The sequence below is a fragment of the Syngnathus acus genome, chromosome 19 (genome assembly GCF_901709675.1).
Source record: "Syngnathus acus chromosome 19, fSynAcu1.2, whole genome shotgun sequence".
Classification (NCBI taxonomy): domain Eukaryota; kingdom Metazoa; phylum Chordata; class Actinopteri; order Syngnathiformes; family Syngnathidae; genus Syngnathus; species Syngnathus acus.
In genome coordinates this window covers 2,860,477-2,884,113 of record NC_051103.1, presented here as the reverse complement: position 1 = coordinate 2,884,113, position 23,637 = coordinate 2,860,477, and the positions used below count along the sequence as shown (strand labels likewise).

Sequence of the window (23,637 nt, the reverse complement as noted above, 5' to 3'; positions counted from 1 at the left end):
CTCCGAGCGAGGCAATCCAAACGCCGCGTGCTCGTGCCCTTGCTGCTCACTGACAATTCTTCCAGCCCCCAAAAGATAAACACAATGCATTAGAAGGCAAATTTGTCTAGGTGGATATTCAAGCTTTTTACTGCACAGGGGGCTAATCTGAAACAGCCTTGTTGTTATGACAACCATTAAGGCCACTTTTGCTTGTCCATTTGTTGCGCAAATTGGACACAAACAACAATTATCACCGGCAGAGTAGAGAAAGGGGTAAAAGGTGCGTGAGGGGTTTCTTCCGGAGTCTTCCGCCGCTGCCATTCACACAGGCCAAGCATGAAATGAGTTCCTCTCTATGACACATGGTGATTGACAGCGGCGCAAATGAGAAATTATTTACTGTGAACAGAGCGGGCTGCCTGCTCTTTGGCAGCGATGCTGCATATCTTGGAAGCGAGTGAAGAAGAAGATGATGATGCATCATCACAACCACTGCAGTACAGCGGATGGGGGGGGGGGGGACAGTCATTATGATTCCCATGGAGACGCGACTTGATTTTGGAAATGGATGTGTCATACATACGTTGAAGCATTTACAGATATTTAGTGGAACTAGTAAAAATAAACAAAAGTGTTGGAACAGCAAGTTGGTACTCTAGCTGTACAGACATAAAAATGCACATTCCTATTTAGGGTGGCCATCAAATACCAGTTCTTAAATGTTTTCTAGACAATTCTATATGTGCACAATTATTCATTTCATTTTGAGATACAAAAGAAAAAGAAAGACATGCAACAAACGCCTGGATTGCAGTGAGATGCTGCTATCTAGTGGTCAAACATGGTTTCTACTACAGAATCTTTTGATGCTGCATATTTTTCAGATTTTGTTTTGTTTTGCAGAAATAAGCCAAATTGATCATGAGCCTTCATACAAAAGTCTACAAAACCCAACTTTTAAAGAGAAGCCAAATAAAATAAAAATACACAATACTGTGGTTGCACAAGTGGGCACACCCTTGTAAACTGGGATGTGGCTTTTTTTTTTTACCCCAGTTGAGTTGCATAGGTCATAGGTTATGCTATTAATGGAAAAGGTATTTCAATAATTTTTCTTGCTCACAAAACCAGCACGTGTTGACTTTCTACCCACTGGTGACATAGCAGAAGACAAAGCACAAAGCATAAAATATGATCTTGCATGAGCTTTATTATATTTCATGTGTACACCTTATTTCCACCATTCTCATTTAAATCAATGACGATGACATCAACCTCCATTAAGACGTTCCTGGAAACAAAGTCTATTTTCTGGTGATTGCTGAAAAGGGAAGTCAATGAAAGCTACTACACATGGTATGTAACAGTATATAATATATATAGTATTCATGTGTGTATATAAATATATATACTGTGTTTTTATATACACATAAACATACATAATATACACACAATACCCACGCAAAGATGGGAAGAGACAAAAATCATCCACCAAAAAAAAAATAATCAGAAGACAGTTTTGAAATAGGAAGTGATGAAGATGAGGAGGGAGGTAGATAGATGGAAGGAGACCAGTCAGAAGGGATCATCCCGCTTAGCTTGTGATTCTTGTCGTTTAAAAAAGAGGATCCAGATCATTGCATTTTAAATTTCAGTTTTAGAGCAGATGAAGAGGCGGCAAGGGGGAGGAGAGGGCTGCCTGTCCTCCAGTGTTACTTTTCTTAAGTGTTGTCCTGACGAAGGCTCTAGTTGCCGCCGCCGCTGCCGCCCATGGCGCCGCTACAGCAACGGCTGCTGCGGCTCTGAGAGGCGGTGTCGTGCAGATTCACTCCCGCGCCGGTCCGGCCTGCTTGGCCGGCGCCCGTCTGGGGCTCGTTCTTTGGTAGCTTGGTGGCTGAGAATAGACCAGGACACAGGTTATTGAGAAGCAGCAAAAATCGTTTTCGATAACACATAATAGGACTACATTTGTTTGCAGAACTAAAAATATGAATTTAAGCAAGCTTAACAGCCAAAAGCAGCGCAAGGCAAAAATAATTCAACACCAATTAGTTGTTTAAGTAACATGATGCTGATTGAAGTGCTTTGACGCCCTCTTGCGGCCTGTAGACATAATCGCAAACTTTTCAGTCTTCATTCCACACTAAGATATAAATTAAAAGGCCTACCCGCCTTTATTACAAAAAGAAAAAACACTTACCAATAGCCATAAAAATATTATTGACATTGAGTGCGGTCTTGGCTGACGTTTCCATGAAGAGGAGCCCGTTTTCTTCAGCGTATTCTTGTGCCTCCTGATGCTCCACCGCTCGCTTGTCTGCGATGTCCGCCTTGTTGCCGGCCAGAGCGATCACGATGTTTGGGTTGGCTTGTCTCTGCAACTCCTTCACCCAGTTTTTGGCACGCGCAAACGTGTCCTGAGGACCGACAAGCTTTACTTGCCTTGCTGTCGCTCGTAGCGCTAAGTACCGTATGTATACAGTGCGTTCCAAAATTCCCAGTGCCCTCACAAGTTTTTCCGGATTCGAGGCGTCGCTTGGATTTTTTGCCTTCATTTGAGAGCAGATAAAGAGCGGTAAGAAAAAAAAAAAAAAAAAAGTCATACCTTGACTCACAAGTTTGTTCCGTGCCAAACGTTATAACTTAATTTACTTGTATAAAATTAACTGATGGGTATTTTTGTGAGGAGGCAAATTTGGCAGTCAAATAAAAAAAAAACTAATTAGTCGTAACTATTCAATTTTAAAAAAAGATAATAATAATTAACTTCTTTTTTTTGGTCCCTTACCTCATGAATTACAAGCAGAATATTTTTTTTCTGATTATCTAGGGATGTTATAATGTCATGATTCATTGTCTTATGTTTAATTGTGTAGGAAAAAAAAAATATATATATATATTTGGCTGTGACTAATTTGGTCAGGACCTAAAATTAAATTAAAATTCCACTTTGAAATGAATTGAAATGGCCTTGATTCATTCCAGCCCCCAAACCACTACCATATTTTACTCATTATGCATGTATTGTTGTTTTATGCAGTGTTGAATTGTGTGTGCAAAGAGTAAGGGTCGCAAGTGCGACTCACCGCGTTGGTGATGTCGTAGACCACGATGGCGGCCTGAGCGCCTCGGTAGTACATGGGCGCCAGGCTGTGGTAGCGCTCCTGGCCCGCCGTGTCCCATATCTCAAACTTGACCGTGATGTCGTCCAAGCTGACCGTCTGGGTCAGGAAGGCCGCTAGGTGGACAAAGTACACAAGCTTGTTGGAAAACATTGAAGAGATGAAAATAACAAACCTACTCAAACAAATGAAATTTGAAACACCAAGGTAACACCAAAAATAGCTTACTATCCAAAACTAAAAAAATAACCATGTGTGATCTTACCTCCAATGGTGCTCTCTTGGAACTCATGGAACTGGCCTTTGACAAAGCGCAGCACCAGGCTGGACTTGCCCACTGCTGACTCCCCCAGCAGCACCAGCTTGAACTGGAAGCTCTTGTTGGCTGCCGCCGTTGCTCCGTTAGGTCTGCTCGCGCCTCCACCGCGTCCCGCCATTAACAAAGATGGATGAAGCTGTTTACGGATGGGGCGGCCCCGGGCTGGAATGAAACCAGACAGGCGACTCAGGCACTGGCGGTGGGTGAAGTCGGTGATCAGACTCCAGAAGGTGCTGCATGAATGAGAGGGAGGGGGGGGCAACGATGATTTCCTTAGATTTGACAGATTAATGCAGTATTAAAATAATTGTTAGTTGCAGACATACTATTTTTGGATTTGAGGAGAAAACAAAGACAATTAAATACACGTCACTTAATTGGTGATACACTGATTTCATTTAATTCTAATTGTTTTCAATTTAATTTTACGAGATGTCAAAATGTTTTGCACAAATTACTTAATGTCGAATTGGTAACGTTGTTTTTTGTGGAGATGCTAAACAGCTTTACACAGAATTTATTTATCGTTCAATTTACATGTTTTCTACATGACAGAATGGGCCACGTTGACCGCGGTATTTTTTATTTCGCCATAATGTACCAAATTATTTTCTCAATCTTTTAGGAAACTATTTTTGCCTTAAGATGACATTTTAGTCATAAAGAAATATAAATGTGACGAAATAAAGTCATTTATATAGTGAACCTGTTCGGTATTTACCTTATGTTCGGTCCAGGGTGTATCTAAACAATACTGTCGAATTAGCCGCGATGCTAAATCCTGTTAGCAGCCTTTTTAGCCGTCGTTTTACACGAAAAGTTCGCTCGAAATATTTAAATCACCGCGCCAAAGTTCTTACCAGTAACGAAAGCTTGGTCAAAATTCAGCAACCACCATGCCAGTCCTCCGTAATAACAGTTTTAATGCTTTTCTTGTGGCGGAGTGTTTAATAATGTTTCACTTCCGCCTTGTGGAACTTCTTCTTCTGCGTCGTCTGTCTTTGCCAGTACTGTGCGCTTTGCACGCTACTGCCCACAAGTGGTGAGGTTGGAATTGCAAATATCCCTTGACCGTATTATTTTAATGTTATCAAATTAAAGAATTTAACAAATGATACTGATAAATTTGAATAGTAGGTAACGTCAAACTACTTGGATTAATTTGAACTCAATTAAATTATAAATAATCAGAATTCCTTCCTCAACTCCTGCCCAACAAACAATTGCATAATAAAGACATTTTATTTGCAACCACTTCAACAGACGACTTGATTGATAAATAAACACCTTTGTAATATGTACTAGCAAAACCGGTTTAACAGCCATAAAAACAAAGACGTGTATCTTAAGCCCCACCCCTTTACACTGCTTTTCCCTTGCTGCCAGATAGCAATACATACATAGAAAATGTAAAGTATTACAATTCAACTGTATAATTTTGCGGAGTCAAGAAAAATATTTTTGATCATTTCCATTAATTGGTGCAAAACCTAGCCACTTTTCTGTAAACTTCCTATTTTCTCCACCAGATGGTAATACATGGCCGGATATATTCCAATCCAGTTACTTTACCTATGTCTGTCTTCCTTCAAATTTCTGTGTCGGAAGGCCTGGGAAAAGTCCCACATCGTAAATTCAAATCATTATCACATATTTGAACGTGGACCGCATTTATGCCTTGGACCTCACAATAGTTATTCAAACATCTTTTGTACTAATGTAAAATATTGATTGTGAAAATGACCGAATTAGACGCTGCATGAGCGTCAGGTCACCAGAGACTTTGTATGGGGGGGGGGGGAGCTGGGAATATTAATAAAGTTCACCTCGGGGGAGGGAACTTTGATTCTGGAGCCACCAGGCTGGATGCACGCAGAGGCCGAGCTTCTGAAATGCCACTGGAGCACTGGTGGGAGGGTGACGGAACAACAGAGCAAAGATCACGTTGGACCCTGAGGTGAATACCACTCAGCGGGCCTCCGTTTGCATGACAACGTCACAGCCCTCCGTTTATTCATTGTGGAAAAAAAGGACGTCCTGTTCATTACTCGGCTTGTAGGTCGCCGTGAGGCGGAATTACACCGAGTACAAAAGTCTACACACCCCTGTTCAATCTACAGGAAAAAAAGGCAACAGAATGTTCATGAGGCAGCTTTAGCAATGATGAAGCAAGCGAGGAATGCTGGCAGCACATGAAAACTAAATAATTGGCTGAAACTTGCACAAGACTTCCTGCAGTCTTTATTCATTGCTTGTTTTAGTATGAAACAAAATGTACGGAATCAGACTTTAACACTGCATCCATGTGCATGTTTAGAATCTGACATCTGTTTTGGTTTTCCCTCCCATCTTTCTTTTTGAACTGCAGTCCAAGTGCATGGAACACGTCGCCAATGTGGACACGGGATTACAAAAGCAGGTGTTGGAAGAGGGTGGGGGGGGCGTGGGCGGTTGTGTGGCGAGTCAAAGTAACGCTGTTACTGCAGCAACCTGCAACAACAGTGTCTAAAATTATTTCTGGGTGTGTATGTGTCTCTTGTGCAATGAATAAATGAACACATAGTTTTGTCCCTGTAAGTGTGAGCATCCCTAAAAAAAAAAAAAAACGTGAGCGGTACCCGAGATTCTCACGGTTGCCATGGCGACAGGAGAGCAACTGCCCTGATTGAACGCGCCGGCCTCTAACCTCCGCCTCTGATCACCGGCGCCCCACTTGCACTGATTGAGGTCAAACTATGCCGAAGTAGTAGCTTATAAAAAAAAAAGTTTGTTCCTCCAATTCAGTCATTCGCCGTCCATCTTTGATCACACGTGTCAAAGTCGTCGCTTCCAAGGTTGTAACGCGCCTTTCTTCAACAGCCATAAATATGTCAGCATACATTTGGCCCGACAAGACAAAGCATGTCGGTCTTGCTCGAACATCAGACTTCATTAGCGGCGTCGGCAGCCGTCCAATCCGGCACACCCGATCGGCTTTTGATGTATTGTGTATTTTAGCTTATTAAATATGATTAAAACATTCGCTTTGAAGAGCAAAGCTGTCATTATATTCCTCACCGGAAAGAAAAAGGCGGTCTGGCTTATCTGCCGACAGACTTTTTTTTTTTTTTTTTGTCATTAAGCAGCGACGGCGCAGGGGTTATTTTCCTCTAAATTCCATGAAAGTGAATTGAAGCAAGGCCTTATTAAGAGATTATGGCAGGCAAGAAGCTGAAGCCATCACTCTTCCACCCTGGTGGTTCTTCTCAGCCTCAAGCTGAGCACAGAGGCGACTCATTTAACATTCCACGCGTGCACGGCAAATAAAACACTCATCGCTCGTGTGGAGTCAGGCCAATTCATTTCTTCATGCGCTCGCTCCACCGTCCACGTCAAGAGAACCTTTTGAATATGTGATGAGTCAGCGTTCATTATTAGACTATAATCTCAAGTGTTTTGTTTTTGATTCTCGGCATAGTTTCTATACTCACTTGATATCGCAAAAGAAATTGGAACACGATCGTCCATGCTGAAAGTCACTCCTCGGAATGTTTTGATGGAGGCTCAGACAGTAGTCAGGAAGTGATCACTTGCTGTGTGGGATGTCCTCGCTGCACTTTGATGCATCTTCTGGAAAATGATCCGATCCACTTGATGGCCTTCCCATTTGGAGTGGGCGAAGTGAGACTTTGATAGTGTGCCAGTACACCCACTTAAGATTCCAGAGTTGGATCAACTTCTCCTTCAAGATTGATTTCTTTATTATTTTTTGGTCGTTGTTTTACTTTTACAATTCATTCCGCATCAGTAATGTGCAATGAAGCAGCGCATTTAATTTCAAGTGAGTTGAACGCTTTTTTTTTTGACTCGGCCGAGTTTGTCTTGCCTCAGCTTGATGAAATGTCAAAAGCTGTCCCGGTGGATCTTCTCGCAATCTCCTCAATGCCCGAGGCGGGACATTCTCTGTGTGTCCAGATAAAGTTCCAGAACAATTTGGAGGGATGCAAAACTTTTTTGCAGCTTATCAGGTGCTGGACTTCCCAAAAGAAGAGAGAGGCAACTTTCCCAGGCTTCCAGCAGACAGAGTGGGAGGAGGTGGAGAGGAAATGCGGATCTTGAACACTTCTCAGAGACTCCAAGTGTGTGTGCAGCCTGCCTAAGCAGAAACACACACACACAAAAGATTTCTTTTCGAGTCACCTGCCAGCGTCCAAACTCAAGAGCTCTTTCCCTTTTGCGCCTCTCCCTCCCTCTCTGCATTTTTCACAGGCTGAGGCATCCATGGACCCTCTGGCTCCGCCGCTCTCATCAGCGACTTGGAGAACTTTGTGAACTCTGAAAAAGCATTGGATGGGACGCGACGTGGCGGAGCACGGCGGCAGCAGGCTCCTAAGGAGTCACCAGCAGGACCTTTAACTGGAGTTACCCCTCCCCACTTGGGTGGTATCATGACGGGTCAGCACCCCAACCTCTTCTTCCTCCTGGCTCTGCTGGGATTCCTGGCAGGGCTGGCCGACCTCAGCCAGGCTTCAACCAGCGAAGACCAGGACTACTACATGCAGGAGCTGTTAACCAGGGAGCAGTACGCCCGAGTCCAGATGCCCGAGGGGCCCGACGGACGTGAGCCACCCAAACAATACAGCAAGAAAGCGGCCAAAGGGAAAGGAGACAACGGCAGGCAGCCAGGTAAAAAGCCACACTCAAGATTCGCTTTTGAAGTTCACAAATCGATTCAGTCAAGATTCAGACAACAAAAGCGTTCACTAGCATGTCCTTAACGCCGCTTGATTAAGTCAGACAGAGAGTTCGGGTTTGGCGCTGAGTTTCCGAGCCCTCCGGGAATTCAGCCGACATCTTAAATCAATTGACAACATGATGGATGTGCTGGGAAAACGTTCTCAACAACAACGTCCACCACTGCGTGTACATCCATCAACGCTGTGCAATTTCTGCCAAGTCGACTTTTCTCCCCCCAAAACATGCCAACGATAGCAACGTGCTATAACGTATGAATTCAAGCTGTGACAAAAAAAAAAAAAAAATTGAATAAATGAGATCTGGTAGCACACACAGTAGCACACGGCACTTGAAGCGGTTCCGTCGACGGGTAATGAAAAGCAGCTGCACACACAACCTGACCTCACGTGTCACCTGTCTGTCTGCTTCTTCCATCTAACCTTGCAAAAGTCCATAAAGGAGATCTGAGCTTAAGTTCTGGGAATGCGATGGTGACCTGATGCGTTCCTCCGTGCCTGAATTGGAGGATAAAGACTTTCAGATGTGCGACGGATTGTTATCACATGGGTGCACGGCTGAATAAAGAAAAAAAAGAAAAACGTTCCCCCTCATTCCATCTTCAATGGAATGTGACTCCCAGGCCCAGTCGTGCCTCTCGCGGGGTATTTGATGGATGACGAACCGGCGCGTATCCCAGTTGAGTCAAACGCTATTGTCAAGTCGGTGCCGAAAACACAGTCACTAAATCATCGAAAGCATTTTAATTGTCTTTTCTCTCCGCTTGACAGACATCTGCTTTTTAAACACAAATCAAACATGAAAACAGAAGCAAATCAGCTCACTTGCCAATCTGCACATTCTTCCCTTAGACAAATCGGCCAATAAAAAAGCCGAGAACAAGAAGAGCAACCCGAAAAGCCCAAATGGAAGCTCGGAAGGAGACGGACAGCCCACGCGATTCAAAGGCGGTAAGGAATCGAGTCCATCGTGTTACTTTTGAACCCCCCCCCTCCAATACACGACATGTGAGGCCTGCAACCTCCAACCAGATGTTTTATTCCCGTGCGGTTCTGTCAAAGAGTTGCACGCAGATGACGTTAATGATTTAAAGCTGGGCCGGCTCGGAGGACTCTTAATATCTTACGATCCGACAGCCAAGTGGATTTTATATGCAATGTGTGACGTGTTGCTTTTAGTCCTTCAGATATGTTCCGAGATGATTTCCACGAGAAACATTTTGGAGGGAATTTCAAGTCGTTTTGACTTTGGGGTTTTTTAATTTAGTCGATGACGCAAAATATAAATTGTCTCATTGGGTGGTAAAGTAAAAAATGAGAGCGCACGAAACATTCATATCCGCAGTGCTCCGACAAAAAAAAAAAAAAAGACTTTGTCTGGCCGCATGTCGATGTTACATCATTCTTGAGCGGGAAAAGCGAGAAAAAAATGTTCGCTTGGCCGCGACTCTCTCGCTCTCTCTTCCATCGGCATGATGCCGCCGAAAAGAGCGTCCAATCTTTTACTTCTTTTCACATTTCCCTTCGCCTCTGCAAGCACTTAATGGCCGACGTCCGCTCCAAACTTCACTTCCAGCTGCAAAATGAAAACATTCCTCCATGATGTGCAGCATTTTTTTTCACTCCGTTTTTTTTTTTTATTGTGGCTCTAGTTTTCCAAATGAAGTGCATCCAACACACTGCCTCACCCATGCCTGACTATTGATGTCGTCGATTTATTGGGCACAGACAAAAAAAAAATAGCTGTGCTGTTTCAGACAATAAAATAAAATAAAATAAAATAAAATAAAATAAATAAATAAAATAAAATAAAATAAAATAAAATAAAATAAAATAAAATAAAATAAAATAAAATAAATTGTTTGTCACATTACCCAGAGTGCCCTCCCATGGGACTGGAGACGCTGAAGATCGACGACTTCCAGCTCCACGCGTCCACCACCAAACGCTACGGCCTGGGAGCGCACAGAGGTCGTCTCAACATTCAGGTGAGGCTAAATTGAATTACGGAGACATACTTAGCATTTTTCCCCTCCTTTCATAACTTACCCGGCAAATTTTGGCTACAATATGCGTTTTAACCACGCCTTTGCTAGCTGAGATATTAGTGGGTGGAATTTGGCGTCCATCTGGACTAAAGCTCCACCCCCCCGCAGGCCGGCCTCTACGAGGACGACCTCTATGATGGGGCTTGGTGCGCCGGCAGGGATGACCCGCTGCAGTGGCTGGAGGTGGATGCCAGGAGGCTGACAAAGTTCACGGGAGTCATCACACAAGGCCGCAGCTCCCTCTGGTCGTGAGTACGCACGCACGCCGAGGCGCAGATGGTCACGCGGCAAGGATGAAAAATGTCCACTAGCGCATGTTTGCTTTGAAGGAGAATCACCACGGGAGGGGTCAAAGATGTCCCATCGTTGCATTTTGAGCCACGGCACATATTTCGTATTTTAACAATCTCCCGGCACGCCGCCAAACAAAAACATCCCGCAACAGAAATGCTGCTGGGGTTCCACAACACAAGTGTACCTAACGGAGCGGCCTGGTGATAGTCCTACATGGCAGCTGCAGAGGCTCTCAGCCACCGGGCCTCTGCGTGCCGTCGCTACCGTGACACATGCGGCAACAATCTCGCGGGATATTTGTCAGATGAACCGGAACGGTGCCGCCTGCAATATCACAGCAAAGACAAATGTACAGCAGCAGCACAACTTTTACCGCCATTGTTTTGCCGCCTCATCAACAATTGCATACACCCCCACCCCCTCCTGACGTTTGCTATGTAATTGTATTTGACACGTTCCAATCTTCTTAATTGGAAATACACACATTGATGTCTTGAGGCTCTTTTGAAAAAAAAAAAGAAAAAAAAAAAAGGAGGTGCTTTGTGTTCTGCTGTTTGTACCATCCGTGATGCCTGAGACAGAATCTCTCGCAATTAGCTTTGCGGTCCGTGTAGCCGGCCTCGCTCTCGTGTCTTGTCTCCACAACGCCGCCTTAATTAGCCGAGCCGGGAATTCCTCCGAGGCGGGACCGGCCGAGCGCTTATGTCTTTATCAAGGAGAGCAGGAATCTCTCTCGACCTACAGCTAGCGTGCTCGCCGCAGCATACCGAGACATGACGGGACATTTTTGGCCTACTTTACTGTCAGACTCCGAATCGCTGTGCCCTGAATTTGTCAAGGTTTTGGGACTAAACTTTCAAACTACCGTATTTTCCGGACTATAAGGCGCACCTACAAACCTAAGATTTTCTCAAAAGCCGACAGTGCGCCTTATAGTCCGGTGCGCCTTATATATGGACCAAATTCTTACATTTAAACTGGCCCGAAGCATTGTGTCATGAAATCAATCATAAGTGGCCCGCTGAAGACTATGAATCGTAAATCAAAAACACTATGGATCAGTATTTTGTGATCATAAAGTAATTTGTTGCGTCTGAAGTTGAAATAAAAAATATAAAATGGAGAATTATTTGATTTGGATTAAAAATCGGACATGATGCATTAATGGTGCGCTTTATAGTCCGGTGCGCCTTATCTAAGGACAAAGTTTTAAAATGGGCCATTCATTGAAGGTGCGCCTTATAGTCCGGTGCGCCTTATAGTCCGGAAAATACGGTACTTTAAAGTATCCCATTCAACTTCATTTGGTAGTTTGTCACTCTACTTAGCAGTCAATGAAAAAAACATTGACCAATGACAGGAAAAGCTAATTTGTTTGCTAGGTTAGCCAAAAAAAAACATGTCTGTCCAATGAAAAGCAAAATTAGTCTGTAAATGTTTTTGTGTTGTCAAAAAGGAGCGACTGGGTGACCTCCTACAAGGTCATGGTGAGCAACGACAGTCACGCCTGGGTGACGGTGAAGAACGGCTCCGAGGACATGGTGAGGAGCGTGCTTTGTTGGTCTGAGCGTTAACGCTAAACACAAACGACCCTCCAAGCTCATCTCAGATCTCGCAACCATCGGTGACTTGAATTATTGATCCTATAAATGTGATTAAGTGGTTATTCTGTGGCCTGATTAAGCCCCCCCCCCTTTCCCCTCCCCCGCCACAAGCCACCCACTCGTCTTTTTGTGCCAAATGCCAAACGCCGCCATTTGTCTTTGTAAATACCAAAAGGTGCCGCGGGGGCGGGCGTTCCAAACTTTGGTCCAGTAAACCTCCGAAGGTTTCATGACATTCAACGAGGGCTGTGTGCGAGCGGCCATGTTGACTCCCCACTGCTGATTTCTAACGTGCCCAATGAGTCCTGACTCAGCATCTCGTTTGCCTCAGTAGATCTTCAGAGGAAACAGAGAAAAGGAGATCCCGGTGCGCAACATTTTTCCCACTCCCTTGGTGGCTCGCTATATCCGGGTCAACCCTCAGTCCTGGTTCAACAAAGGCAGCATCTGCATGAGGGCCGAGATCCTCGGATGCCCTTTGCCAGGTGAGCCAAGATCATCATATGTCGCTAGGCAGATTCTGAATGTTTTTTTTTTTTTTACCCCACAGACCCGAATAATTACTACCACCGGCGCAACGAGGTCATAACGACTGACGAGCTGGACTTCATGCTTCACAGTTACAAGGAAATGAGGCAGGTCAGTCGTCTGGTAGTACGCACAGCGCGACTGTTTTTTTTTTTTTTTTGATGTGGCTCCTTGAAACGCTCCAGCGTGGCCATCAAAGTCAGCTAAATGGACCGCGTCCTTCTTGGCTCTGTGGCTTCAAGGGGAGGCCCTGGCAAAAGAAAGGAGGTGCTATTTTTAAACCCCCAGAGGCTTTTCACCTCCTCCTCCCCGGCCAACCCCTTTGACATTTCTTTTGAGGGCGCAGCTAGCTGATAGCGCGCCTCGCCTTCAACCTTGCCGCTTTTATATAATGCATTGAATATGGCTATTGTTAGTGAACTCCCCCACGCCAGAGTTAAGATTAGAGTCAAATGAGGAGAAATTGCTGAAGAGGCAGAATGAGAAGATGGATTTAGTGCTTCAAGACGAAGGCGAGAAAATGAAATGGTGGTCGGGGTCAGCAATAATTAGCTTAACATGTTATTGGAAATCACAATATGGTTTTACAGTGACATGACAGCAAGTTTGTTTTTGTCCAGTTGATGAAGGTGGTCAACGAAATGTGCCCCAACATCACTCGCATCTACAACATCGGCAAAAGCCACGGCGGCCTCAAGATGTACGCCATCGAGATTTCCGACAACCCGGGGGAGCACGAAGTGGGTGAGTGTGTTTGTACAAAATGCTTCTTATTCAGCATGAGCTCGGACTTACTTGTTTTGGCGTCCAGGTGAACCCGAGTTTCGCTACACGGCCGGTTCCCACGGCAACGAGGTGCTGGGTCGCGAGCTGCTCCTCTTGCTAATGCAGTTCATGTGCCTGGAGTATCTGACGGGCAACCAGCGGGTCCGACACCTGGTGGACGAGACCCGCATCCACCTGCTGCCGTCCGTCAACCCCGATGGGTACGAGAAAGCCTTTCAAGTGGTAGGTGGGCTGCGGATGCGCCAGAGGACGCCTGCAACGTTTCACCTTTCATCCAGCAAATAGGATTAAAAGCTGCAACAGAACCAAAATAAGATCATTTGGGGAAATACAATCAAACATGTCTTCCCGGTGCCACGCAGGGATCCGAGCTCAGCGGCTGGTCTCTGGGTCGGTGGAGCAACGACGGCATCGACATCCACCACAATTTCCCCGACCTCAACTCCATATTGTGGGAAGCCGAGGCCAAAAAGTGGATCCCACGCCGGATGGCCAACCACTATGTCTCCGTTCCCGACTGGTACCAGTCCAAAAACGCTTCGGTTAGTTCGCTTTTACTTCCGTCTTGTTTTATTTATTGTGGTTTAATTTGCTGAAGAGCATTCACACGTACTTTATGACTCAAAAATCCCCCCCCCCCCGTCCACACTACCACCTACAGTCTGGCAAATCCCACAGCAAGGGGCTGCCATGCCTGGAAAGGATTGAGAAGAAAAAGAAAAAAAAAGCAGCACGTGGGCGTAGAAGCGGCGGCTATTTCGGGAGGAGCGGACGCGCCGCCGTCTGATAGTGACAAGCGGAAATAGAATCCGAGCGTCTATAAAAAGCTCATCGGCGGTGTTGTGACGTGGGCTGGTGTGAGTCACACACTGGGGGGTTCCAAAATAGACGCTGAGGTGCTAGCAGCATCAGGACCGCTGCACCGCTATCAGAAGGCTGCTTAGTAATCAAATTAATAATGTTTGATTTTCAAAAGCCTCCATTTAAATCCTGCTGCAGGTTGCCGTGGAGACCCGCGCTTTAATCACCTGGATGGAGAAGATCCCTTTTGTGCTGGGTGGCAACCTCCAGGGGGGCGAGCTGGTGGTGACCTTCCCATACGACAAGACCCGCTCGCAGGGCGTGACCCGGGAGCCCACGCCCACGCCGGATGACCACGTGTTCCGCTGGCTGTCCTTCGCCTACGCCTCCACCCACCGCCTCATGACGGCCGCCAATCGGAGGGTGTGCCACAGGGAGGACTTCGCCAAAGAAGACGGGACCATCAACGGGGCGTCCTGGCATACGGCGGCAGGCAGTTAGTTGACATAGTCAAAAGTATTGGGACGGATGCTGATGTCACTTATTCTTCACTAAAAGTGTCCCAATATTTTTTATCCATATGTAAGCATGACACCATTACGAGTGTGTGTGTGTGTGTGTGTGTGTGTGTGTGGCGTGTCGGCAGGCATGAACGACTTCAGCTACCTGCACACTAACTGTTTTGAGCTGTCGATGTACGTGGGCTGCGACAAATTCCCTCACGAGAGCGAGCTGCCAGAGGAGTGGGAGAACAATCGCGAGTCTCTTCTCGTCTTCATGGAACAGGCAAAACACACACGCACATAAAAAGCCCACGCACAGCGAAAAATAACATAAGATACATCTAACTGAGGTAATTTAAGGGTTTGGTTAGCTTGTAAGAACACTGTCGCTTGTTGATGCATCCACAGGTGCATCGTGGGATTAAAGGTATAGTGAGGGACCTGCAAGGCAACGGAATAGCCAACGCTACCATCGCCGTGGAAGGCATCGGCCACGACATTCGTACAGGTACACAATCTGTCATGGGGGAACCACAAATCAGAGTGGCTTTCAATTTGCGCATGTACGTACCAGCTGCCGACGGGGACTACTGGCGCCTGCTGAACCCGGGCGAATACCGAGTGACGGCGAGGGCCGAGGGCTACAGCATGGTGAGCAAGAAATGCGAAGTGGGTTACGAGATAGGGGCCACCCGCTGCGACTTCACGCTGGGCCGCACCAACTTGTCACGCATCCGGGAGATCATGGAACGATTCAACAAGCAAGGCGGCGGTAAAGCGCCTGTTAGGCCGCTACAAGCCCGCCGCTCCGGTGACAGACGTCCGGGAACTTAATGGCGGCGTGAAAGTGGGGAAGAACTCTGAGGATTGAAACCTAATGATGACTGTGGGGATCTCCAAGATGGAAAATGTTGAAAATAAGACTCAAAGGTGGATCCACATATTACAATGACCCCCCCCCACAACCATTTGAGTGCATCGACCAAAAGTCCGCTAGCTTATGCTAACTTATTATAGGAAACGCCATAGACAGGCTACTGAAAACTAACCGCAAGATACAAATAATAAAGCGGCATGTAGCGGGGCAACAATGAAATAATCATCCCAAAAATGATTTTTGTGTAAATAATAAAAGCATCTAATCTCATGTATGTACATACAGGACCTGTTAAATTATGTAAACCACCAGGCAATGATACGCATACACGCATTGCCTCCCATGAAATAAAGTCCAATTATTCCAATTGAGATTTTCATTTCCCTCCCCAAATTTCTGACTATTTCTATAAAGGTTGTCAAAACGGTCAGTGCACAATGACGAACATTTTCCTGCCAAGGTGTCCACTTCACAGGATGTCACTTCGGACCCACCGAGCTGTGTGTTTATCATCTCGACCCGTTCTCGAGGCGCGAATGCACATACGGCCCAGACATTGACGCCCATACCGAGGGGTGGTCAATTTTTTATTTTCATCTCAAATGTGCGCACATTTGCTTCCATCGAATTAATGACAACAGCATCAGCCGCTATTGTGTTGACACTTTAATCACGGAGGTCACAAAATCTGAACCCGCCATTATGTTCTCCGCTCGCGTTACAATTGCGGTAATTGTCCTCGTCAATACCGCATCATTAGCATCTAGCATTTAGCTTGTGATACTTTAAACTGACCACACAAAACAAAAATAAGAGGTCCTACCACCAGAGCTCATTTGCATTTAAATCCCGTCACGGTACAATGTACTTTCTATCAAATCAGAGCAAAAATTTCAAAACAACCACCAATCATGAGGTTAATAACAACTATTGTTGTCCGTGTAAAGCATCAGCAGCCACACAAAAACACACATCAGACACACACGTGTAATAAGGCAACAGTTATCTCTTCCTATAGTTGCGTATTTGTTTGGAAAATAGTCCATGTGACCCAGATTACAGCATTTAAGGCATTATTTGTCTTGGTGTGTCCAACAGTACAGTACGCCACACAAATAGTTGCTAACGCTAAAGGTGTTTAGCTAGCATGCTCTGTGACATCGAATCATACATCCAGACAACAACGAGTCGAGATTTGTCTACTACATAAATACAAGCGTTGGGCGCTTGTGTGTGGCTGTAAAAGTCTAATTGTGGTTGTGCTTTGAAACGCTGCACATTTGTCATCCAATTAGCGGCAGATTGCGCCTGCGTCGCTACGACACAACCCACGACTCGGCGTCCGCACCATTCTGCTTAAGTATTATTGATCGATGATAATGGTGATAAACATTACGCCCGTGCACACCATCACTATCGTATTAAACTGCACAACTTTGTTTTTGTTTTTTTAATTCTCCCTCACTATATCGACCAGACTGAGTTGAGGCCTACCAGTTTGATTGACACTTCAGAAATAACACATTTGCTACCTTTGCTATCATCTATGCAAAGACACCGATCATCATTTCTTGATAATTATCAGCAATAATTAGGAACCGGTAAATATCAATATGCAACACTGTATTTCTAGAAATCTCTCTTTTCAAAGGATCACGTCTACAACATTCCTAGGAAATCACAATATCCCATCACCACTGACTATTTTCCGGCTACTTATGTGACCCTTAGGGACAGGCACGTGCCCCTTTGCTCCGGAAGTGCCGTTTAGTTATTTTAATTTTGTTACTGTGTTGGGTTACATACATCGACGAAAATCGTTCTTGTATTGGGGGTGGGGGGGTGGGTTGGGGTCAAATGTGGGCCAAAAATGGGTCACAAAGTACAATCAGTGGAAACATAAAATAAACACAATTGGGATTTTCCATCCACTTGTAGAGTAATAAAAGTCCTTGTAGCTGAAATCATCCGGATTAAGATGCACTTGAGTACGATCAAATCACTTGATCGGGAACGTTCAGTGCTACGTATCACTCTTCGATAAATAATTCACTCAAGTCACGTGCTGGAAGATCCAGTATAGCTACCCTTGACTCCACCAGGCGCTCGTGCACGTAGTCCACGGCAGTTCCTCGTCGTCACTCCACCCGGGGTAAACTGAGACCTCGACCCTCTGGGCTCGGCCTCGACTCGTTTGAGGAGCGGTGGCGTTTAAGCAGCCGATCCACGATGTCGCCGCAGGTCTTGCGGTACTGGTAGCGCAGCAGCGAGTAGACAAAGGGGTCGCACGCCGCCTTGCTGTACGCCAAGCACTTGGACACCGCGCCCCAGTGGGGGCTGATGGGCACCGCCGGGAACAACTCCACGATCCTGCAGGCAGGAGGGGCAAGACAATCCTGAGATCCTGGGATTCTCTCCCAGAAGTGTTGTGACTCACCTTGTGATGACGTAAGGAGCGAAGCAGAGCATGAAGGTGCCGATGAAGGTGCTGATCTTCTTGGTGGCTCGCTGCCTCCGCCGCCTCTGCTCCTCCAGGCAACGTTGTCGAACACTAGAAAATAAGAAAAATCCAAAAGACACCATTTCTGTCATTTTTGAATGTAGGCATTAGTTGCATGAATTAATATTGATCCATCTTAGTATTTCTGCAGTAGTGGAAACTCCTTGATAGAGACTAAAATAGAACAATGGTGGCGGTAACAAACGGGACAGCATTATTTTCATGATGGAACAACACAAAGAGTGGCATAAATGAACTTCCTTGGCGTAGGTAACATAAAAGAGGAATCCACATTATTTCTAAGTTCCTTAGTGGTGGTTAAAAAGTAACGATTTACAAGATGAAGTACTTTTTTTTACTCTCACCTGGGGTGAATGTCGACGAGTAGCACCAGAGTTTGCATGGTGATGACGTCGATCCTCCTGCAGTGAAAGCGGGCCACTTTGAGCACTTTGAGGTAAGTGACGCACAGCACGATGAAGGACAGCAGGAAGCTGAACGCGTGGAAGAGGACCGTGAAGACGACGAACTGCGTGCGTCCGCTCGCCCGCTCCCGCGGCGCGGCCAGCGTGCAGGCGGCGTAAAGGCGGTGGTAGCCCAGCGCCGAGAGGCAAGTGGCGGCCGTGGAAAAGCTGATGGAGTGCGCCCAAGTGTAGCCCAATACCAGGGCGGCGTCCCGGTGGCGCATCTTGGAGTGGTAGCGGAGCGGGAAGACCACCGCGACCCAGCGGTCGATGCTGAGCGCCGCCATGCTCAGCATGGAGTTGGTGGACAGAAAGGTCTCCAGGAAGCCGGCCGCCTGGCACAAGGCGTCGCCGCCGGGCTGCGCGCGGCTCGCCAGGGCGGCCAGCGTCAGCGGCATGTTGGCCACGGTGAGCAACAGGTTGCAGAAGGTCAGGTTGAGGTTGAAGAGCCCCGGAGCCTGCTTGCGGATCTCGGGGCTGTACGCGAAGCAGATCAGCACCAGCGCGTTGGACAGCAACGACACCACGATGATGACCAGCACCAAGGAGAACACCAACGCCTCCGCGGGGTCCATCCTCAAATGGCAAAAAGAGACACTTTTCGGGCGCTCATGTCCGTGCGGCGATGCTCCTCGAGCGGCCACCCCCCACCCTTCTCCGGGCGCTCGGAGATCCCCCTGTTCTCCTTTCCACTACATTGCTTCAAAGACGAGCGAGAGAAGGCTTCCCTACTATTTTTTTTTTTTTTGACGGGTGGGGTGTCAACCAAACGCTGCGTCCAGTGGAGGGCTTTTGTCGTCCTGCATGTGATGCGCTTCTGGAGGTATCACCCCCTCCGCACACACCGAGCAGTGTGTGGGCTTACTTCAGCCAAGACCCTCAGACACAGATGCGCGCTTAGGAGGGCACATGCCTGCAAGAAAGACACAAAATCAGTTTGCTAAATATATATAATGCAACAAACTTTATGAGTTTGGGTCCTCCATTTACTGATTGTACAATTATTGTTGAATTTAACATTATAAATGACAATGTAAGCAAAATGGGATATTGCATAAAATCTATGCAACAGTAAAGTGCAAAAACAAATAAACATTTATAGCATAAATGAAAACCTAAAAAAAGACAATAATACAGTTTGTGCTTCAATTCAATGGCCATTTTTCTGCTCCTGATATACATGCATCAATTGGCCACTTGGGGCAGTATAACACACACATGGGAGTGGCACAGAAACCCCCCGAAGCCTTTTTCTGCTCTGATTTGTCTGCCACAAGGACTCGCTCTCATCTGCGTGACATTTTGTCACGCTACTGGTCCATACAGCATCTCTCACTTCATGCATTTCAACCCAAGTGGACGCTTGCATCCCATGTTTGGTCTCTCAGGACTCCCGATATGCTAATCACATCTGCTCCGTTAAGTCGTTAGGACAACTTGCTTTTCCCTCCAGGGATTTCACGGATGACGCCACCGCACTTTGCAACAACGCCCACCAATCCCCCCCCCCACACACACACACATCTGTCACCAGTATACGGTGATCTTTCCTGTTCAAAAGCATGGGCCTCTGCACGTGACAGCGAGGATGGAGGGAATCAGGATGGGTGGAGTGAGCATGAGTGGGTGGATGGGTGGAGAGTTACTCTTGTACTACTCCACAATTACGTGAGCGTGGATGGGAAGTCATTGTTGCATTTAGTTCATCCTTGATAATAAGCTCCATGCACAAGCATGCTCCTTGTCCTCATTAGTAAGCCGATTCAGCAAACTAGAGAACGACTATTCTTATTCAGACTCAACTTTGGGTGGGGGTCATGGATTACTTTAAAAAAAAAAAAAAAGTTCCTGATGCTATTCTCCCTTTATGTGTGTTTTAGTGCTACAGGTCGGCTGTTTGAGTGTGATTCCTCCTGTCAGAAGAGTGAACACGCACAGGATTTGACAGTGTGCGAGAAGGCCCGCAGCGCTCTTCCTTTTCGCTGCGACAGCGAACGGGCTGCCGCTTCCCATCCCACACTTGATTTGCCACCGACTGACGGGCCTACGCCTACGAGATGAACGTGAGCCGCAGGCTGCGCTCACCTTTTGCACGCAGGTTCCTTTCCAAGAACTCCAACCGAGAAGATGTTTAGGAAAGCTCTATCTGAGAGGTGTGTAAAATGTCTGGCAGTTTTTAGGGGGGGGGACTAGCAAATAGAGTGAAAACATTGACACTGCCATGAGTCATTTATAATAACTAACAAGCCTGTGGGAGTGTACTGTCTTGACATGGGAATCCTTTGCTTTCTAAATGTCACTGAAAAGATGAACGATGAAATAAGCACCCATTCTACAAGACTACACTTTATGAAAACATACATTAGTAAAATAATTGAATGTAAGGGCGCCTTGGCTTCTTGGGTCCTCCTGTATCGCATACATTAGTAAAATAATTGAATGTAAGGGCGCCTTGGCTTCTTGGGTCCTCCTGTATCGTACACAGGGCCGTATTCCAGCCATAATATACATAGCCATGCTGCGTGGCAAAAGTACACGTACACGTAAGACACTGTAAACATGAAACCTTGTAATTGATGGTTGGTGGACGTTTTGAATTGCTCTGTCGCCCTCCTGCGGTTAAAGGCTGAAGCACATGCTTAAACCATTAATATAAATACATAATATATATATTCGACACGAAATATAAAATTAAATATGAAATAAATACTACTACTACTAATAAATATAATAATTATTATTATGATTTTTCTATTAATATAATATAATATATAGTATAACACAAGCGGTACAGAAAATGGATGGATATATAATATAATATAGCCATGCTGCGAGGCAAAAATACACATCCACGTAACGTACTGAACCGAAACCCTGCAATTTGAGGGTTGGCGCAGGTTTTGAATTGCTCTGTCGCCCCCTCGTGGCTTAAGTCTGAAGCACATGCTTAAACCAGTAATATTTGTATATGACATTATAGTTTTTAATTATACTGACAAGTAATTGATATATTAATATTATTCCATTCAATATTATACTTGTATTACAAATATATTTATCGCATAGTATTTATTAGTATATATTCATTATATATTGATATTTTTGGTTTAAGTCTGAAGCACATGCTTAAACCAGTAATATTTGTATTTAATATGATACTTTTTGGTTATACTAATAATTAATATTATATTAATGCTATACTATTTAATAATATACTTTTATTACAAAAATATTTATTATATAGTATTCATTTGTATAGATTCATTATATATTGCTATTACTGGTTTAAGCATGTGCTTTAGACTTAAACCACGAGGGGGCGACAGAGCAATTCAAAACCTCCGCCAACCCTCAAATTGCAGGGTTTCGGTTCTGAGCATTACGTGGATGTGTACTTTTGCCCCGCAGCACGGCTATTATATTATATATTTTTAATTCCTGCAATAAAAGGCTTGGTGGCAATACAGTATATAATATTTTTACACTACTCTAAAATGAAATGACAGTACAGCTGTGATGTTTCATTTCTATTTTGTTAGCTAGTGACACAAAAATATAAGAATTAATATTAGATCATCTGCACTCTTCTTTTTTTAATGATAACGTTACATTTTAGTGGGTGATTAAACAAAAACATTTTTCAAAATATTAAAAATATAATGGACCTAAGAAAATGTTTTTCTTATTTAAAAATGTGTCCCCCCCATTATTCTTTTGAAAAACATTCTATCATACGTTTGACAGGTTTAAACATTGTAAGACTCTACAATATAGTTCTAAACAAGAAAACAAACAGCAGTCACAACCGTGAAGATGTTGTCAGTGTTTCAAATACAAACAAAATACAAATACAAAGACAATTGTGTGTCTCCTTACTTCTTTAAATGTGTAATTGGATCATATCATCATCTCAGCTACAACAACTGACCGTCTGCGTCTCTGATCAGTTGCATCACTGAATAAGTCGCCCTTCCCCTTATCAACTTTATGCTCCGGTCCATCCATTTGAGCCTGTATGAAACTTTGCAAAGCATCAAAGCAACCAAAGCAAAAAAACACTTTGTGATTTCTATGTTTTCTGTCACCACAAAGCAATGTCGTACATGGTACACCATCAAACTCTTGGAAAATTCACGCCGCCATTTTGGGGGATTTGAATTGACCGGTTCTCTACAAAAGAAAGCAAATCGCCATCAAATTCATTGTCTTGATAGTAGTGTAAATATTTGCGGGAAAGATCTATATGAAGAACTGTCCACTGACACGAGAGACAAATTGACACGTGCTCTATCTACTGTACTCCTATTTTGGACTCGTCCTGCCTGCAGGGGAAGGGTGGGGGAGTTGGGGTCTCAATTTATCCTAAAACTTCAGCTACACCATTGCAATCCATTTAATTAGCACACACAGGAAATTACCCAGTGAATGTGCAGATAAGAGGCCAAAAATCCAAAGCGAGCGCTAGCACATCTGATTGTCGTCCACGTTCATCGTTTATATATTAATCAAATTAATGGGCGAGAGAAAAAAAAAAAAGAGACAAGACGACCCGAGTCATTTTCCGTTGGCTCATTTTTCTGTTGTCAGGTCCACCATGGTTTTCATGACAGAATTAAAGAGGGCAAAATTTCTGGTTGTTTTTGAGGTGGGCCCAGCTGCTGCCCTCCTATTACACCTCCATGATTAGACAGCAGCCAGTCACTCACATTTGATTGGGCCAGTTAAGTTCTTTATACTTCTCACTGCTCGCTGGTGGTGGTGGTGGGGGGGTCACTCGTGTTAATAATTTAAGGAGACGAGTGCAAATGAATAGCGCTATTAGCCCACTTCGCCAAATGAGACACTTGGTTTAAATGGGTGGTGGTTTAAAAATGGAAATGGTGGTTTTTACAAAGAGTGTCAGATTACAGAAATCCTTACCACGATTATTGCCGAAATTGTATTCAGTTCAACAACATACATTGAAGCGACTGCAACTTCCAATTGCAGAATGTCGATTGTGTACACCATGAAAGCATAACATTGCTTTTGTCCTGAACCTCTGCCGGCTATCGCTTTTGCTTTAATTTAATATCT

At 45.0% G+C, this 23,637-nt stretch overlaps 3 protein-coding genes and 1 long non-coding RNA gene across 5 annotated transcripts; 1 reads left to right on the top strand and 3 right to left on the bottom strand.

The window, feature by feature from the left end:
• Nucleotides 1-1,172: 1,172 nt before the first annotated feature.
• Nucleotides 1,173-4,439, bottom strand: LOC119138333 (ras-related protein Rab-5C-like). 2 transcript variants are annotated; one of them, XM_037278349.1, is made up of 5 exons: nucleotides 4,284-4,439; nucleotides 3,370-3,656; nucleotides 3,069-3,220; nucleotides 2,183-2,399; nucleotides 1,173-1,876 (listed from the first exon to the last, which is right to left on the bottom strand). In XM_037278349.1, exons 2-5 carry the CDS (start codon nucleotides 3,539-3,541, stop codon nucleotides 1,728-1,730), a joined length of 690 nt encoding a protein of 229 aa, XP_037134244.1. In that variant the 5' UTR covers nucleotides 3,542-3,656; nucleotides 4,284-4,439; the 3' UTR covers nucleotides 1,173-1,727. The 2 variants fall into 2 exon arrangements, with proteins under 2 accessions (XP_037134244.1, XP_037134245.1); XM_037278350.1 differs by lacking the exon at nucleotides 4,284-4,439 and adding an exon at nucleotides 4,145-4,283.
• Nucleotides 4,440-7,469: 3,030 nt separating this feature from the next.
• On the top strand, nucleotides 7,470-15,970 carry cpxm2 (carboxypeptidase X (M14 family), member 2). Its single transcript, XM_037278163.1, has 14 exons — nucleotides 7,470-8,088; nucleotides 9,009-9,107; nucleotides 10,035-10,144; nucleotides 10,313-10,452; nucleotides 11,955-12,039; nucleotides 12,437-12,587; nucleotides 12,653-12,741; nucleotides 13,251-13,374; nucleotides 13,442-13,638; nucleotides 13,779-13,958; nucleotides 14,416-14,713; nucleotides 14,864-15,003; nucleotides 15,129-15,228; nucleotides 15,295-15,970. The coding sequence occupies exons 1-14, from the start codon at nucleotides 7,851-7,853 to the stop codon at nucleotides 15,552-15,554; spliced, it is 2,211 nt and encodes a 736-aa protein (XP_037134058.1). The 5' UTR covers nucleotides 7,470-7,850; the 3' UTR covers nucleotides 15,555-15,970.
• On the bottom strand, nucleotides 9,101-13,552 carry LOC119138372. The gene is made up of 3 exons (XR_005101126.1): nucleotides 13,426-13,552; nucleotides 10,031-10,150; nucleotides 9,101-9,732 (listed from the first exon to the last, which is right to left on the bottom strand). It is a non-coding gene; the product is annotated as an uncharacterized LOC119138372 (long non-coding RNA).
• A 632-nt stretch (nucleotides 15,971-16,602) lies between the features above and the next one.
• On the bottom strand, nucleotides 16,603-19,303 carry LOC119138311 (G-protein coupled receptor 26-like). Its single transcript, XM_037278312.1, has 3 exons — nucleotides 18,463-19,303; nucleotides 18,035-18,148; nucleotides 16,603-17,967 (listed from the first exon to the last, which is right to left on the bottom strand). The coding sequence occupies exons 1-3, from the start codon at nucleotides 19,134-19,136 to the stop codon at nucleotides 17,736-17,738; spliced, it is 1,020 nt and encodes a 339-aa protein (XP_037134207.1). The 5' UTR covers nucleotides 19,137-19,303; the 3' UTR covers nucleotides 16,603-17,735.
• Nucleotides 19,304-23,637: the final 4,334 nt, after the last annotated feature.

Bases quoted from the DNA above. Each gene is read 5' to 3' on its own strand.
- LOC119138333 (XM_037278349.1), bottom strand. From the start codon at position 3,541: ATGGCGGGACGCGGTGGAGGCGCGAGCAGACCTAACGGAGCAACGGCG. The intron at 3,221-3,369 runs GTAAGATCACAC...TTGTCCACCTAG, and splicing joins CCAAGAGAGCACCATTGGAG to CGGCCTTCCTGACCCAGACG. The intron at 2,400-3,068 runs GTGAGTCGCACT...GTCGGTCCTCAG, and splicing joins TCTACGACATCACCAACGCG to GACACGTTTGCGCGTGCCAA.
- cpxm2 (XM_037278163.1), top strand. From the start codon at position 7,851: ATGACGGGTCAGCACCCCAACCTCTTCTTCCTCCTGGCTCTGCTGGGA. The intron at 10,453-11,954 runs GTGAGTACGCAC...GTTGTCAAAAAG, and splicing joins GGCCGCAGCTCCCTCTGGTC to GAGCGACTGGGTGACCTCCT. The intron at 13,375-13,441 runs GTGAGTGTGTTT...TTTGGCGTCCAG, and splicing joins CCCGGGGGAGCACGAAGTGG to GTGAACCCGAGTTTCGCTAC.
- LOC119138311 (XM_037278312.1), bottom strand. From the start codon at position 19,136: ATGGACCCCGCGGAGGCGTTGGTGTTCTCCTTGGTGCTGGTCATCATC. The intron at 18,149-18,462 runs GTGAGAGTAAAA...CTTATTTTCTAG, and splicing joins CTCGTCGACATTCACCCCAG to TGTTCGACAACGTTGCCTGG. The intron at 17,968-18,034 runs GTGAGTCACAAC...TCCTGCCTGCAG, and splicing joins GCTCCTTACGTCATCACAAG to GATCGTGGAGTTGTTCCCGG.